This window comes from Malaya genurostris, chromosome 3 (genome assembly GCF_030247185.1).
Source record: "Malaya genurostris strain Urasoe2022 chromosome 3, Malgen_1.1, whole genome shotgun sequence".
NCBI classification, from domain to species: Eukaryota; Metazoa; Arthropoda; class Insecta; order Diptera; family Culicidae; genus Malaya; species Malaya genurostris.
Window position 1 is genome coordinate 236682522 of NC_080572.1, and position 18161 is coordinate 236700682.

Here is an 18161-nt window from a genome sequence, read left to right on the forward strand (position 1 = left end):
TTCAATGCCATTCGCTTCTTTAAATGAAGTTGATTTAGGCGATATAACTGAAAATAAAATGATCTACCTACAAGATCAACTTTTTCAAATGATCATCCGAATGAATTCGACTTCATCACTTTTTGAAGCATTTCAATTCGGATGGCAATTTGAAAATAATATTATAATGAATTTAAAATTTAACAGTGATGTTAAATAATTATTTGAATATTTTAAATTGGAATGCTCGATCTTTGAAATCGAGTGAAGATGAATTTTATAATTTTCTCGAAGTTCACAAAATCCATATTGCCATTGTGACAGAAACTTTTCTAAAACCAAATGTCAAATTGAAAAGTAATCCACATTATGTGGTTCATCGATTTGACAGGTTTACTGGAATGGGTGGTGGAGTTGCCATTTTTGTCCAACGGCAAATTAAACATCGAATTTTACCTTCTTTCAATACTAAAGTTATTGAAAGCTTGGGAATCGAAGTTGAAATCATTAATGTAATTTATTTCATCGCTGGAGCATATTTGCCATTCCAATGCACCGGCGAACAATTAAATTTCTTTAAAGGCGATTTGCAAAAACTTACAAGATATCGATCGAAATTTTTCGTAATAGGGGACTTAAATGCTAAGCATGTCCAGTGGAATTGTAGGCAAAATAACAGTAATGGTAAAATACTTCATAATCAACCCTCAGCTGATTACTTCACAGTTCTTCATCCCAGTAATCCTACTTGTTTCTCTTCCGTGAAACCCCCGTCTACAATTGATCTGGTTCTAACGGATCAAAGTCACATTTGTAGTGAACCGATTACACATGCGGACTTTGACTCAGACCATCTTCCTGTAGCATTCAGACTTTCCAACGAAGCTATAGTGATTCCAATTAGTACTATATTCATGCGTAATATGCGTTCAAAATTCGACCATCACACCATATTATTTAATTCATATATGAAATTTTCGTATTTTAAAACATAACGCCTGAACTTACGCTGCAAAGATCAACATTGTAGCAGAGACACGCCTGAAGTTGTACCCATCAATGTAAGGTTCGTTTCGCTTAAATTTCAGCAAAATAATCCAAATTATTCATGATCCGAGAACTTTTATTCATGGTGTATTATCATAACATGAAAATACATCATTATTTTTTACCTGGAGCTGTTAGTGGAATGTATTCAACAGTTTCACTTTTTCTGTACCATTTAATTCCACTATTTCACTGTCACGTTATTACACTTTCACAAAGTCACTATACTTTATTGAAGCATAACAAACGTTACAATACAGATACGCGTATTTCGGAATGTTACTTACATCCTTCTTTAGTGTATCAGTTTTATAAACTTACAAACTGATAAAACTGATACACTGAAGAAGGATGTAAGTAACATTCCGAAATACGCGTATCTGTGTTGTAACGTTTGTTATGCTTCATTAAAGTATAGTGACTTTGTGAAAGTGTAATAACGTAACAGTGAAATAGTGGAATTAAATGGTACACAAAAAGTGAAACTGTTGATGAAAATACATTCTTTTCCCCAAACCATGACTCATTTTGCTCATTCATAGAATCGGAATTCGTCCGTGTACTAAAATGATCAATGATTTGTTTTTTTTTTTTAGTTTTGTTAAGATGTAGAGCCGTCTCGAGCTAGTTTTTAATTTGATCAGTATGTAAAGGAAAAAAACAGATTGAAAAAATGACATGCGAATGCAACTATGTAATGAAAACTGCGAAAACATTACCGCAGAGACGAGACTCGAACCTGCGGCTAGTTCCAATCCGGGTTTCAAATTGTTTTGCCAATTGACTCATTTTTCCCCGGGGTGAATAAGACGATCTTCAAAAGCTTGGCAATCTGCTCCTGGTAGGAAAGGGCAGACAATCAATACTACTTTCATAGGGGTCTGTCGCTGACGATGTCCAGCCACCGACTGGCACCATTAAAGAAGGTGACAAGCGATTATAAATACACTCTCTTACATAATGCTTGATCGGAGAAATAGGTATAAAGCGAGAAGACTAGTGTTTGATGGACAGAGAAGATGTTTGGATATAAGGTACCGGTCGGGTGACGGCCAGGATGTAGATCATGTTCGATGTACGTCCTACTGTGTCTGGCTGGCGTTTTAGAGTGACTAAAACAAGATTCAGAGTGACGAAATGGTAGCGCGTATGCACGGAATGCATAAGAACGCAGGTTCGAGCCCTGTCTCTGAGCGTATCTTTTTTGTTGTTGATACTTTGACAAGAAAAAATGATAACTTTGAAAGACGAAAATAATGAAAATGAATGGTAAGAAATTATAAGATTCAATTAATATTTGCACCGTTGCTGAAGGAACTTAAAAAAAGTACCAAATAAAGATTCCATCCAAAAAATCGAAGTGTACACATTTCGAAAAAACCCTGTGATTTCACATCTTATAAGATGCACATACACCTAAACCTCCGTTTACGAACACTTTTTATACGTTACCTCTTTTTACGTAACTCTTTTTACGAACTAAATCCCGAATAACGTAAACTTTTTTTACGAACCTACTTCGTAAAAAGAGGTTTTGGCAAACAACGAAAGCGATTTCCGACTCATTTATATTCAATATTACAATATGGATATTTTTGGAACGGGTTTAAAGAGTAGGTTCCCGAAAATGGAGGTTGGGGTATTTTGGAAATCCAAGATGGCGACTTCCGGTTGATTGATATTCTTCAAAACCCTTACAATATGGGTATTTTCGGAACGGAATTGATGAGAAAATGTCGGTAAATGTTGTTTGAGGTAGTTCTGAAATTCAAGATGGCGACTTCCGGTTTATTGATATTGCTTGAAACCCCTAACAATATGGGTAATTTCGGAACAGGATTGATGAGTAGGTATCGGAAAACGATTTTTGAGATGGTTCTGAAGTTCAGACTTCCGGTTTATTGATATTGCTTGAAAACTTTTGCAATATGGGTATTTTTGGAAAGTATTTAATAAACATATGCCGCTAAACTATGTTTGATGTCGTCACGAATTCCAATATAACATCCTCCAGTTCAACGATATGCCTTAAAAAACCCTTAAAACAAAGAAATAGTGTTTCCAAGAAATACCAAGTTCAAGGAATACAGCAAAAACTTTAAGAAATACTAATAAGCCGGAAGTCACTGTTTTGCATTTCAGAACCACCTCAAATATCGTTTTCCGACATTTACTTTTCAATCTTGTTCCGAAAGTACCCATACTGTAAGGGTTTTCAAGCAATATCAAGATACTGGAAGTCGCAATCTTGGATTTAAGAACCACCTCAAACATCGTTTTCAGACATCTACCTATAAATCACGTTCCGAAAATACACATATTGCAAGGTTTCTCAAGGAATATCAAGAAACCGGAGGTCTTGGATTTTGAAACGAGCCCAAATATCATTTTCTTGCACTTACTCCTCACATCCGTTTCGAAAATAGTCATATGATGCGCGGTTTCCACATTCATGACACAAAACTTTTTTTACGAAGTAAATCCCAAATAACATAAACTTTTTTTACAAACTACCTTTTTTTACGAACCCCCGTTTAGTTCGTAAATGGAGGTTTTGGTGTACATGGAGCGTTACAGGTCACTCAAATTTACTTGCAAGTACATTTAATATTGTGTATGATAGGAAAATTCCATGACATAAAGCTCATTGCAATAAAAAAAAAAATACTGATAGCGAGAGAGCGGTGACTTGAACCGATAATCATTGCAACGCAAATTACGTGCGTTAGTCGACTGAACCACAGAAGCACACGTCGGCTCAGCTGGTAAGTGCTGCATATAAATTCAGGCAGTCGCACTTGCTAGCCGAATGGAAATTACATTCGGAACCTATTCTCGTTTAGCCATTACAAATGGAATTTTCCGACATTTGATCAACTAGATAATAAATAATCTTCTTGAATTACATCATGTGCGAAATTAGGTCACTTGTAAAATTAACAATTTTCTGGTGTGCAAATATATGTTTAAAGATACAATTTTTCCGCAACCCATTTTCGCTTCTCTGCTAGGAAAAGTTACCTTCCCGGTACGAAAATATAACACACCCAGCTTGAATTACCAATTAATCATTTTTTATGGGTCCGCAAAATAGACGTCTCTGTCTCGTTTTGCAGAGAAAGATTTTATCGCTCAGATCACGGAAAAAAAGTTGACGGTAAATAACGTAAATTGAACGGCACGCTGTCTGCCACCTACCTTCGAGTAGATTGATTTGATGGGTTTCGCTTTACTAACTACGTCTAGTGGTTCCGCCAGCATCGGCTGTAAAGATCGGAGAAGAAAGAGAAGAAGAAGAAGAAGAAGAAAAAAGCAATTAATGAAAAGTGGTAACAATCAAAATATCAATTTTCACTGTTCGTATTCGAGAAATCGGAACGGAGGGAACTCAAGATGTCGTATTGTTTGTTGGGTCGGATACCGTTAGTCGTCGATGGCACGATGGACACAATTTATCGGTAACCCGGTGAGGTGTAATAGCATGTCATCGGATCACAGTTGAATGTTTTAAAATTGAAACCGGTGATCGATTATGACCTCTTATGGGCTTGTTCGCAGGGTATCCGATTTCGGCAGTGATGCTGTTTCATTTATGAGTTTTCAAATTCCGAGTATTGGCGCTTCAAAATAATTTATTATATTTGGATTTGGAAAGTGGACACTGAGTTTGATTCAACTAATGTTCTATTGCATAACAATGCAACCATCAAAATTAACAATTCAGCAGCGCGTCCCTCGACTGCCCAAGAATTCTCGGCACCGCGAATATCAATCAGTCAAAAAAATTCCAAAAACTCATTATCGCTACAGTAATAAAATTGAGTTTAGACGAAACCCTGTCACCACATTTCAGGTTGGGGCAGTAGTCCTGAGTTTCCTTGCCCTTCACAACATTGAAGGCTTCGAGCCATTATGGCGGAAACTTTTTCTTCGAGTCGGCCACCGCAGCGAACACACATACAAACAGTAAACATTCGAAACAGAACGCCACAAGTTATTCCTGGAATGGCGCAAAGTTTTTTCCCCCCCTCGAACTGCTCGCGTATTCACACTCGGCTCTTCCGGCGGCGGCGTCCACTGCCTTCTTCGCCGACCAAAACGAACTCAATTATCAAGATGCCAATCAAATTCGTTGCAATTTGTCTGTTTCGGGGTGGCTGCTGCTGCTGCGGTCAGATTCACTACTGAATGTTGGTGCCGTTTGGACCGTTCCATGTTCCACCCGAGTCCCCCCCCCAAAGCAGAGCGCTGAGTTGTGGCGTCCCCACGGGTTCTTTTTTTCTTCTGTACATGATTGCCTGACTGCCGTTTTCAAAAGGGTATTCTGTTCGCCGCTTTCTGGAATGGAAATGCTCTCCGGCTTCGCCGTTGTCATGGGAGGAAAATTAGCAGCAAACAACAAAGCAAAAATTGGCTGTTTCTGTCAGCGCAACGCGGGTGGGGCTCGGACTTCGGGAATCAATTAAACTGATTTGGTGGTTTTCTTGATGAGCGATGTGCGAAAAAAAATCGTCTGGTATTTGAACCGAATGGCAGGATGACAGGAAAATGGATGATTTGAGCTCGATTGAGATGGGGATAGTTTTGATTGGCTAATTTCAAAAGCTAAACCCATTTGAGTTTTTTTCAGTTTCTAATATTAGTAGTATTCTAATCACTATCCTGTGAAAATTGAAGGTTCGATTCGTTCAATATTTTGTCGTCGCCGTTGGTTTTATTTAATACAAATTTTCTTTCAGGCTTATTTGCGTACAAGCTGTACGTTTTTGTATTGGATCTCGTTGTCACCCTTTTTCTAGGGGGAGAGGAGCTTCCATTTCCCTCCTGCGAGGATTGAGGGGCAGTTTGTTCGTGGTTCGTCTCGTCATCCATAGCCGTGGTATTGTTGTTGCTTTCGTTGCTATTTGTTGTAGATGCGTCTTGTTGTACATTGTTTGCAGTTGCTGGTTGGTTGGATGGTAAGTTGTTAACTGCAGCTGGTGTACTTTGTTCTATAGGGAATACGTTGGATGGTTTCGTTGAAGAGGATGCTTCACTGTTGTTGGTGACTGTCGCAGGTGTACTGAGGTTGCTTGGGGTTGGTGTGAAGGAAAAACCGTTGTCTTTTGATGTAGTTGTCTCCTTGTCCATTTTATCACATGGCTTACCGTAATGAACAGCTTTTTGACAATATTGACATGTGGCCATCAGATTGTCATAGGTAACAAGTGATTTGCACGGAATTCTTGTATCTTGACCGAAAATCACATAAGAAGGTATAGGCTTCTTCAAGTGTATGCGTAACAAACGTACGCCATTTAGAATACCGGGGAAAAAGTTCTTCCACTTTTTTTCCGATAGAGAGAATCTCTCCGTATTGGGACATAGTTTTACGAATATAAGGATCGATGACGCTTGAGGGAAGATCATCCACACGCACTTCTATAGCACTATCTTCCATATATACTGGAATGTTGTACTTAATGTTTTCGTGCTGCACATAATGCATATTATTATTGTCCTTTGCGAATTGAATTGTATCCAACTCTTTATAAAACTGGATGTAAACAACATTATTTGTCTTATTGCATTGAAGTAAATGCACACGTTTAATGTCAAGATGCATTTGCGCCTTAAGCAAACCTTCAAGTTCTCGTATCGAAGGTCGAATTTTGCACTGCCTGAAGTCAACAACAATTGTATTTTTTCGTGTCGGCGGTAGCTTTTGTTCGTTTGGTTCACTCATTTTCGAGGTCGTTCTATTGTTCACTACACAATACTGTACTTGATTTCTTCCATCCCGAACGTAAGCGGTTTTGTTTTATCGGCTGACTTGGATGAGATGTGAAAGCGAACTGAGTGACTCGTCTTATCATCCATTGGTTCGTTGTCGGTATTGTTGATGTTGTTGTTGTCAAACGTACTGTTATAGGTGGTTTCAGTTTTCTTTTCGTTTTCATTGTTGTTCGCAGTCTCGGAATCATTGCTAGTTCCACCGTTTGTGCCTTGTTGTGCACTGATGGCAGTTGCAAGTTGGTTCGATGATGTAAGTATTTTTAAAACAGGAGTGCTGGGTTCACTAGTTACCGTTGCTGAATGGGTTTCTTGTCTTTGGTTTAAGTTGTTTTTCTCGCAGTTTCAGTGCCGTAGTGTGAATGATTCAGTGATTTACAAAACTGACATGTAATTAGCTGATTCTCGTAAGTTACCAGCGATTTAAAAGGATGTCTTTCAAACTGTCTAAAAATCCCGTAAGATGGAATCGATTTATGTTGTCGCATACGTAACACTCGAACGCAATTCCGTATACCGGACAGAAAAAATCCGTCATACTTCCTTTTTGATGAAAAGATTTTCTCCGTACTGCGACATGTTTTCTCGAACGTAATGCTCTGTCACCTGCGGGGGAAAGTCATGTACACGTACTTCTATTGCACCGTCTACCACGTACACAGGGATTTTGTATTTCATGTTATCATACTCAACACAGTGCAACTCGTTGTTAACCGAAGCGAATGCAATTGCATCTCGTTCACGTCCAAACATATACATATACATATCCCAAGTTACAAGATGAACATGAACTCAGTGAAACACCTTTGCTAGCCAGTTACTAATTAGTTACGGTTGTTTTGAATTTGTTTATTTTCTGAGTACTTCGCTAAGTTAATGAAGCTCCTCTCCCAAATAAGCCTGAAAATAAATCGTAACCCAGTCGATAGTTTGTTTCTAACTAGTTTTGTTCAATTTTTTAAATTTTTTTTTGAGTACTTCGTCAAGTTTGCACTAGGTTCCGATTTATTTTAAAACTTTTTTTAGTATGAATGATTCGTTAATTTCATATGAGCTTAGCGAAGTACTCGCACAGATATAATATAAATTAAATAACACATTCAAAACCACTGTACATAATTAGCAACTAATAAGCAACAAATTATTCACTGTTTGTTTTCAAGCTTATTTAGAAGGGGTGCTTCGATAAATTCATATAAACTTTGAGATGTGCTCGAACAAATATAAAATAAATTGAAAAATTTCGATTTGCAGTGAATTTCGATTTTTTTTCAAAGCTTATTTGGAATAGGTGCTTCGTTAGCTCCATATAAACTTAGCGAAGTATTGAAAAAATGGGCAGCAAATTCAAAACTACCGAAAACTGATTAGCAACAAATTACCCAATGAGTTTCGATTTGTTTTCAAGTTAATTTGAAAGGGGTGCTTCCTTAGCTTCATATGAACTTACGAAGTACTCGAAAAAAAGTGAATAAGGAATTCAAAATTACCGTAACTGATTAGCAACAAACTACCCACTGGTTTACAATAAATAGCAACTAATAAGCAACAAATTATCCACTGGGTTTCGATTCGTTTTCAAGCTTATTCAGAAGGGGTGCTTCGATAAATTCATATAAACTCAAAGATGTGCTCGAACAAATATAAAATAAATTGAGCAATAAATTTATAGACACCGTAACTAATTTGCAACTTAATACTAACAAATTTCGATTTTTTTTCAAAGCCTATTTAGAAGGGGTGCTTCGATAACTTCATAGGAACTTAGCGATATACTCAAATAAAAATAAAATAAATTAGCAACTAGAAAAAATATGAGCAACAAATTCAAAACAACCGTAACTTATTACCAATACATTATCCAATGAGTTTCGATTTGTTTTCAAGTTAATTTGAAAGGGGTGCTTCCTTAGCTTCATATGAACTTACGAAGTATCCGAAAAAAAGTGAATAAGGAATTCAAAATTGCCGTAACTAAGTAGCAACAAACTACCCACTGGGTTACAATAATAAGCAACTAATAAGCAACAAATTATCCACTGGGTTTCGATTTATTTTCAAGCTTATTTAGAAGGGATGCTTCGATAAATTCATATAAACTTAGAGATGTGCTCGAACAAATATAAAATAAATTGAGCAATAAATTTATAGCCACCGTTACTAATTTGCAACTTAATAGCAACAAATTTCGATTTCCAGTGAATTTCGATTTTTTTTCAAAGCTTATTTAGAAGAGGTGCTTCGATAACTTCATATGAACTTAGTGATGTACTCAAATAAATATAAAATAAATTAGCAACTAAAAGAAATATGAGTAACAAATTCAAAACTACCGTAACTTATTAGCAATAAATTATCCAATGAGTTTCGATTTGTTTTCAAGTTAATTTGAAAGGGGTGTTTCGTTGACTACATATGAACTTAGCGAAGTACTCAAAAAAAAAAAGAGGAACATATTCAAAATTACTGTAACTAATTAGCAACAAATTATTCACCTATTTCCGTTACCATCAGGGATTGGTGCTAAGTTATAAGTTGGTCGCTAAGTTCATGTTCTTTGTTACAAGTTTGCTGCTGGTCCAGCTTTGCAGTGCTTTAAATCAATACAATTTGAATTTGGTCGTGAACGTCAAGTTTCAGGATCGACCGTAAGCGATTTTCGACTAGTTCGGATAAAGTGTGAGCACGAACTGTCGCTGTTGTTTTTACTGTTGTTGTCGGAAACGTAGTTGTTAATATTTTTCGTCGTCTCTAGGACTTTATGAACGTTTGCGATGTTGGAGTCGTTACTAGTTGTAGTAGGAGTGTTCATTGACTACAGTTGATGGTTCAATCCATAATGAAAGTGCTTTGGAGCAGGAGTCGTGGAGTTATGTATGTACTAGTGTAGTTTTGAGGAATATTAACTAACGTTGGTTGTAGATCTCTTTTTCAAGTTTCTCTCTAGACACATTGACATGTGCCCAATGTATTATCGTAGGTGATCAGTGATTTCGATGGGTTCCTTGTGTTTCACTCAAAGACCAAACGGAAAGGAATTGATTCTAAGGGGTTATATAATTTTCAACTCGAGAAAAGAGTCCATATCGTATGATTATTCTAGAAAATAGAAAATGAATTAAAAAGAATGTTTAATGTCAGCAATTTTTTTTATCCTAATATGTAGAAAATTTTATATTATACGGTCCCCACTCTAGAACGATCATTTTTTGCAATCATTTACGGTGATTGAAATTCCACAAAAACCAATGAAATCTAAGTTTGTAAGTGTTGTTGCTATAGCATGAAGAAAAATTTAAAAATAATTTTTACTTGAATGGCCATGTTGTTTTTTAAATCAATATTGATTTTCAATCATGTAAAATTTGTATGAAATTAGCTCAACTAAAATTGAAACAGTCGAGCAGTCAAACGTTTATTTATCAATTTGTTGGTTTCACTTAATCGATCCTAGAACCTACTAACTTTTTTTTCTGAGAATTTGAGAAAATTTGAGAAAACTAAAGGTTCCGTAGAACTACTGGTAATTATTCATATGAAGTTGACAGTGATAGAATGACCAGAATACCATAGAAGACCATTACGAGTCCGTCATTCTTCATTACAACAATGCCCGGTCACATGTTTCGGCAATTTGGTGTAACTTGTAATCGGTACTTTTTGAATAGTGGATGGAAAATTCACCTTACCCATCAACATTGTAAAACATCAAAACGACTTTAATCAATCGGTTGTTTCTAGTGCCTATAAACTAACTGCGATATTTTGTTCCGATTAGGTTATTTTACCGATCTGTTTAGTACGCCGTTCAACGCAGACACAAGGTATTTTTTTTCATAATTATTGCTTTCATTCGTTCCGTGTTATGATGCAATGTTCGAAAACGTGTTATTTAAACAGAGCCTTTTCATTCAGTTAGCTCTCGGAATATGACCAAAGCTCGGAATATGACCAAAAACTAATTATTGTACGCAGGAAATTTGCCAGCTTTTTTCGGAAAAATTTTCGTGTGCCGCTTTCAAACGAAACCTTAGCCCGAAAAAATTACACTTGCTGCGCTTAACGCTTCTGGAATAAAAAAAAATCAATCAAACTCACTACCTCTGACGAGGATTCTATACGAACGGCGATCGCTGACATGAAGGCCAGTGATGCCAGATCGTGCGCGCTAAATTTCGGTATTCCAACCAGTATGGGGGTGGTGATGGAGGAAAAAAAACAGTATAAATCCTTATACCTTATTTTACATTGATTACATTTTGATAGTTTCTTTCAATGAATTATGCAAATCCGAAATGAAAAAATCGACATCAAAATTCTATAAGTGCCTATATGTGTGGCCGTTGGTACCGCCCATTTGTAAAAAAGATACAAACGAAATCACGTAAAAAGAAACCTCTTAAGCAAAATTGATTCAGTTTGGCATCATTCGGCACTGCGAGCGGATGTGTTGCGGTTCGTCCACAAAGCCAGTTTCAATTCAAACAAGAGCGATTGCGGTATACAGAGCTGCTGGTCGTTTGCATTGGAGAGAAAGAAATCGAAAAGTGAACAACCTTGGGAAACATGAGCAAAATCAGCTCTTCTAGTGGCTCCAAATGTTTTCTAAAGAACTATTAGAATTACTTATTTGTTAAAATATGCAAATCGGAAGTGAATATAATCAGTTTAGTTTAGGTCTACAGTCTAATAGATTCTAATTAGAAAAATTTAGAAGTTTTTTCTCGAATATTTTTTGTATTGAAAAATTAATTCGCTGTTACTGCTTCACAGACAACCGGTCAGCTTGGAAATAGATGACGTCAGTGAGCGGCATCCATCAGAGTTCGAATTTAACTTGTCATTTCTCAACACGAACGCCTTCATAAAAGGTTTTTTCTAGAACCACCATTATTTATTATAAATAACTGTGAAACTTACTTCATAATATTTAATTGTGTGGCAGAATGTTTTATGTAACTTATCCGTACTTCAGTCTAGGTGCATCGTTTCAAATTCTAGTAGTGAAGAAAAGGAATACTTGTACAATTCACACAATCGATCAACTGACTGATACTTGGAAGCGTGCCAGTTTTATTCGTATCCACGACATCCAGTTATGTCTCTGACATTACCCACCGAGTTTTTTTTATACCAATTATTGCGTAATTTATGTAAGGGAAATTTTTCGGAAAAATTTGTATATCTGGAAATCCTGAAGAACGCTTCTACTTTTTTTGGTCCTGACGGCCTGCTGGCAGTTATCTTAAAAAAATGCTCGACTGGAGTAATCGCTCCCCTTTGTCGTCTATTTTAGATGTCACTCTCAAGAAAAGTTTGCCCCTACTCAAGGAAGGCTTTTTTATGTTCCCAGTCTATAAGAAAGGTGTCAAAAAATGGTTTGAAAAGGTTATTCTGACTTCGATTCGATAGATGGCTAATCGCTCCACAACCACCAACTTTTTGTCACTCATGTCCTACTTGAGTGATGGTATGTCAAAATATTTACAAACATACGCTATTTATACTAATCTTTCCTCTGCCTTCGATGTAATCGAAAACGATATCACGATTGTTGCGCTGGAAAGACTTGGCTGCGATCATATCTTTTGGATCGTCGTTTAGCTGTGAGAACCAGCGATCACGTATGGAATGCCGCAGGGTTATTATCTCGGGCCTTAAATATTCTTACTGTACTTCAACGAAGTCAACTTTTCGGTGGATGACCCTCGTCTTTCGTTTGCTGATGTACGTATGAGGACGTACATTTTATAGAAGAATACTGCTAAAAAACTTTCCACTCTAAACTTGTTCGTTCAACCTTTGAATACTGCTCAGGTGTTTGAAATCTTTACTACCTCATAGAATCCATTCGATACAACGCAGATACAATGTCACGGGTTACTAATCGGTCTCGATACTCTACAAGCTTAACAAGATGTTGCAGTGCTTCATTAATACCAGATATTTTGAATGATAAGATTGACTTACGACATTCCGAGTTAAGACTAATTCGTTCCGATTTTTTTGGATAGAATCAAATTAGTCCCGAACTTACCTGAACCTCCTCCTCCTCCTTCTCGCTGGCAAACTGAAAGTCATGTCCAAGCGTAATACTGATGGTGCTTATTAAAAGTACGATACAAAATGTTTCCTGATGTCGTAAATTCATTGTTGTAGATTTGATATTATCCGTTTGGTTGTCTAGTTTGCGCGAATACGCGCACACGTACACTCACACACAGATGTACACTTCACTCCAAAAACAGCAACTTTTGATCAAAATTATTGGAATTTACTGATCACTTTTTCGGCGTTTTTTTTCTTCTTTGCTTTACTCTGACACCTGCTTGCTCTTTCAAACTTGGCGGTCACTAGCTGCTATCATGATACATTGTTTTAGCTTAAGTTTCGAGGTTGATTTTTTTCGATGTAAATAGTCGACACCACATGAACCATGTAGGCCTGAACAAGCCTTCGTTCCACTCGGTCACTGAAGACGGACGAGTCGACGAAGAGCACGTGGCGGTACGGCGGTTACTGCTCTAATTTGATAAAATGATATTGTTGAAGAGATATGTCGAACTGGTGTGTTTTGTTGTTTGTTTTCTTTTTCTTGTTTCGCCTTCGCACGGGACTAATGCTTCTTGGTACAGACTCCGGACCGGTAGAAGCTCCTCAGCTGTCCGTCATGTTGCGTTAAAATCTGTGAATGAGGAAAAAAGAAAAACAATAAGAAAATGAGAAAATTGAAACAAATTGTACCACGATTTGAGGCGGTGCCGGTAATGGTGATGGCATGGACACTCTAACAGACGGTGAATTGTTTTACTGCATATGGGAGATGGACTATTAAACCGATCGACCATGGACGGCCGAGGGTCGGTGTGGAAAAAGGGGTCCGATGCGATTTTATGGCACGGGTTACCGCTGCACCAGAAAGGGTCACCAGCAGGGATGGGGATCATTCTGGTCCGGCGGTCTGCCGGTTGTTAAAGTTAGTGACTGTCTCATAGTTATGGGCTATTCCGTAGCATACAGATACTTGCGAGGATTTAATTAAGCGAAAGCAATAAAATGTGGTCGGAATTAGTGAACGGATTAGAATCGTCCAGCTAATGTAGGGCGAGTAGCAGTAAAATTTTTAAGGTGCAGTTTTAAAACTGATTACTACATGACGGAGACAATTTGATTGACAATTACCAAGTCTTATAAGGGTTTTTTAGTTCAATGTAGATCAACTCGAAGACGGGTTTATCACGATTTAAAGAAAGTGCATGCAAAATACATATGCCTTTTTTGCCTTTCTCATACAAAAAGGCTATACATACTTAAAAAAGATTCTCGTGCTCGGCATATTGAAATGCCGAATTAGATTAGATTAGAAGTTTGGCATAATACACTAAGGTCTCTTTTTACGCGGGGGATACATATCGTAAACAAAAACCGCACAAAAAACCGCGTAACTTCGGAAATCCGCGTAAAAATCCGCAAAACTATAGAAAAAAAATTGTTTGATGCCAAATGTCTTAGAAATGCATAAAACGTCCAGATCTAGTAAAATCTCAAACAAAAATTTTTTTAAGTCGACTTCGAGACTTTAAATTTGAGACCGCGTAAATCGCAAAATGGAAAACAATATTTTTGGATGCCAAATGTCTTAGAAGATTACACCAGATCTCGTCGTTTCATGCATTTCTAAGACAAAATATGAAAACCGCTTAACTTCGGAAATCCCCGTAAAAAAACGTGTAGCTTTGGAAATGGGACAGTTAAGCGTAGAACGTCAGAATACAATCATTCCAATGCATCTCTAACTTCTTGATGCCTTGCTTGTAGAAGCATTTGTCTTTTACCTTAAAATAAGCTTTCCATTTAGCAATTACTGTTTACATTTAAGTTGAATTTTTTTACCGGCGATCATTTTTTGAGATTAGCGAATAACCAATAGCAAACGGGGGCCAGATCTGCACTATACGGTAGATCGGTGGATGATGAAGCAATTTGAAATATAATTCGTTTAATTTAACCATCGACTGTGTGTCTTGGTAAAAAATACATACATAGACATACATACATATACATAGACGGCCTTGATTTTTGCATTCAAGCATTATAACAACGCTACGTACGATTTTTCGGCGAGGAAAGTTATATTATAGCCTTCCCAGAAGACTGTTGTGCCCTTGGACGCTTCGGATGTGATTCACAGGCTGCAAATCACTTAGATGATGATCGTTTCGATTGTGAAGTGAAGTAAAGGATCCATGTTTCATCCATTGTCACATATCGACGCATAAAATCTGATTTATTACTTGTAACCATGACAAAATACTGCTCTAAGCCATCAACACGTAGTTATTGTTGTTGATCCACTGTGAGTAAACGCGGCACCCATTTTGAAAAGAGCATTCTCATTGTCAAATAATCATGCATAATTTTATAAACACTGTCTTTAATAAAACACTCCCTTTTCACCATCGCCTCTGTGAAATTTATTTCATACAATAATAAAGAAAATTTTTTTTTTTATTTTCGATTACTGATAACTTGGCAATTCATGGTTCAATTCTGATCGCTTTTGATGAGTTAGCAGCAAAATTGCTATCGCGGACTGTCACTGAGAAAGATAACAAAAATGGAAGAAGTACGTGAAAAAGCCGCGTGAAACGCAATCAGGAAGTTCGGTGAGGATAACACCTTTGAGGATAAACCGAAAACGGGTCGAAAAAAAGGTCCTGCTAACCCTCAGTTGGATAAACGTATACTGAAGGCGTTCGAGCAAAAGAAGGAGGTTTCAGTTCGGGATGTGGCCAAAAAAGTGGACACTTCGAAGATAAATGTTCTTCGTGCTAAGGAACGTTTGAATCTTCGAACCTATAAGAAGCAGAAACAACCAAAACGTAGTCCGAAACAAGAAGCATCGATCAGACCGAGGGTTCGAAAGCTGTACAATATGATTCTTGCTAGAAATTTGAGCTGCATAACTGCATTCATGGACGACGAAACCTACGTGAAACTCGATTACAAATCCTTCCCGGGACCACAATATTATACGGTGCGAGAAGGGCAAGTGTTAAACCAGTCCGAGACATCCATTGAAGTCGAAAAATTTGGTAAGAAAGCTATGGTCTGGCAAGCAATTTGTAGCTGCGGTAAGATTTCGAAACCCTTCATCACCACTGCTTCAATGAACAGCGAAATATACATCAAGGAATGTTTACAAAAACGACTTCTACCCATGATTCGAAGCCACAAGGATCCTGTTGTCTTCTAGCCAGATCTTGCTTCTTGCCACTACTCGAAATTAACGATAGAATGGTATACTACCAAAAATGTCACTTTCGTCTCAAAAGACATGAATCCACCAAATTGCCCTTAACTTCGACCAATTGAGGAATTTTTGGCATTAACGAAGGCACATCTTAGGAAACATGTCTCAGCAGCCGAAACCATTCAACAGTTCGAAAAAGATTGGAAAAAAGTGTCAAAACTTGTCGCCAAGAAGTCTGTACGGAATTTTATGAGGAACGTCCGCAAGAAGGTGCGCCAGCTAGTCTACAATGGCTAAGTAGCAAATGTTGAGAATAATATTCTGTTATTGTAGTCTAATATTATCAGTATATCAAAAAAAATTTGAATATCTAACACTTGTGAATTATTTACAGCGAAATCAAAGTGCGTCCATACTTTCTAGGACAAATTTTGTCATTTGTTTGCCGAAACTCAGTAATAAAATTTAAGTGGGCATATTCAACTATTTCCTCTAACGTTTCATGCGCCCAAATTACTAGACATTTTCACCTTTTCGCTATTATTTTGTCGTTTACGTCACTTGTACGATTATATCTCTGAAACTTGAAATATCAGCCATATGATCTTTAAAATCGACCCACAATCTAATTTTAGCCTCCAACGAATCTTAAAATTATCGATATCGGTTATTCCATATACCAGAAAATTGAGCGATCATGAGTTTTGACGTTTACGTCAGTTGTGCCATTATATCACCGAAAGCAGAAATTTGAGCCATTTGATCTCTGAACTCGATCAATGACCAGATAGCAGCTTTCAAACGAGCTTAATTTTGTTGAAATTGGTTCAGCTATCTTCGAGAAAATTGAGCGCGAAAATACATACACACACAGACAGTTTCCTCTATCTCGTCGAGCTGAGTCGAATGGTATACAACACTATGGGTCTCCGAGGTTCAGTTCGAAAGTGGGGTTTGCCAACAATTCTATTACCTTTCTATAGAAAAAGGCAAAAACTTAGGCTTGTTTGAAAACTACTGTTGGGTTGTGAGTTCAAAGATCAATTGGCTGTTTTTCCGGTTCAGGAGATATAATGGTATAAGTGACGTAACCGACAAAACGTATTTTCATTCTGCTCAATTTTCCCGGAGATGCCGGAACCGATTTTAAAAAGTCTGGGGTCGTTTAAAGGCTACTTTTGGGTTGGGAATCAAGTTTAAAGTTGGCTGTTATTTCGGGCTTTTACCTTATGATCAAATTTTGTGTTGCAAATGGATTTAAGTGTTCCGAAACGTTGAAAATGTTAGAAAAGGCCTTTGGTGAATCGTTTCTAGGAAAAACACAGGCATACGAGTGGTATAAACGCTTCAAAGGTGGTCGTACAAGCTTGGATCATGATGAGATCCCTGGCCGCCCAACAACATCTGTTACTGAAGAAAACATTGAATCGGCGAAGCAAATCGTGTTGCAAAATCGTTCTGTACCGATTAGAGAGATTGCTGTGTTGTTGGGCATCTCTTATGGATCAGCCGAACACATTTTAACTGATGTTTTGGGTTTGAAACGCGTAGCTTCTCGGCTGGTGCCTAAAAAGCTGAATTTCATTCAAAAACAGCGTCGTGTTGATGTGGCCAAAGAGATGATTTCCAACGCAGATAGTGACCCCACATTCATCGAATGCATCATAACTGGTGATGAGGTGTGGATCTATGAATATGACGTCGAAACCGCACAACAATCGACCGAATAGCGCTTCGAAGGCGAGCCGTTGTTCTAAATTTTCATCCATTATAAAATTCGCCACACGAAAATTTTTCAACTTCTTTGTATAGACGCCAAACAAAAACTAATCGTACGATATGCGTCAAATTTTGACAGAATGTGTATAAAAGTGTTGCCAACGTTGAGAGAATAAAAGTTTACCGATTGGACAAACGCGGGAATTTTAAAATGAAAATTCCGGTTCTTTTTTTGTTCATAAGGTTCATGGCTGAAACAATTTTAACGATTCGAGTTCAATAATCAATTTGCCTAAATTCGTATAACAAATCATCGTAATGAAAAACCAATTTGTTATAATGAGACAAGAGAATTATTCATGCGGCACCTGAAAGCTAAAAAAAATTGTAG

The 18161-nt window shown here is 37.3% G+C and overlaps 1 protein-coding gene across 9 annotated transcripts in view; it reads right to left on the reverse strand.

Moving 5' to 3' along the window:
• LOC131434652 (uncharacterized) overlaps positions 1-18161 on the reverse strand; it is a 554689-nt gene that overhangs the window by 128635 nt on the left and 407893 nt on the right. For all 9 annotated transcript variants that reach the window (XM_058601601.1, XM_058601596.1, XM_058601597.1 and 6 more), the window contains 2 exons: positions 12836-13483; positions 4225-4290 (listed from right to left, as the gene is read on the reverse strand). In XM_058601601.1, the coding sequence (XP_058457584.1) occupies positions 4225-4290; positions 12836-12949 (180 nt within the window). In that variant the 5' untranslated portion in view covers positions 12950-13483. The remainder of the gene's footprint in view (positions 1-4224; positions 4291-12835; positions 13484-18161) is intronic.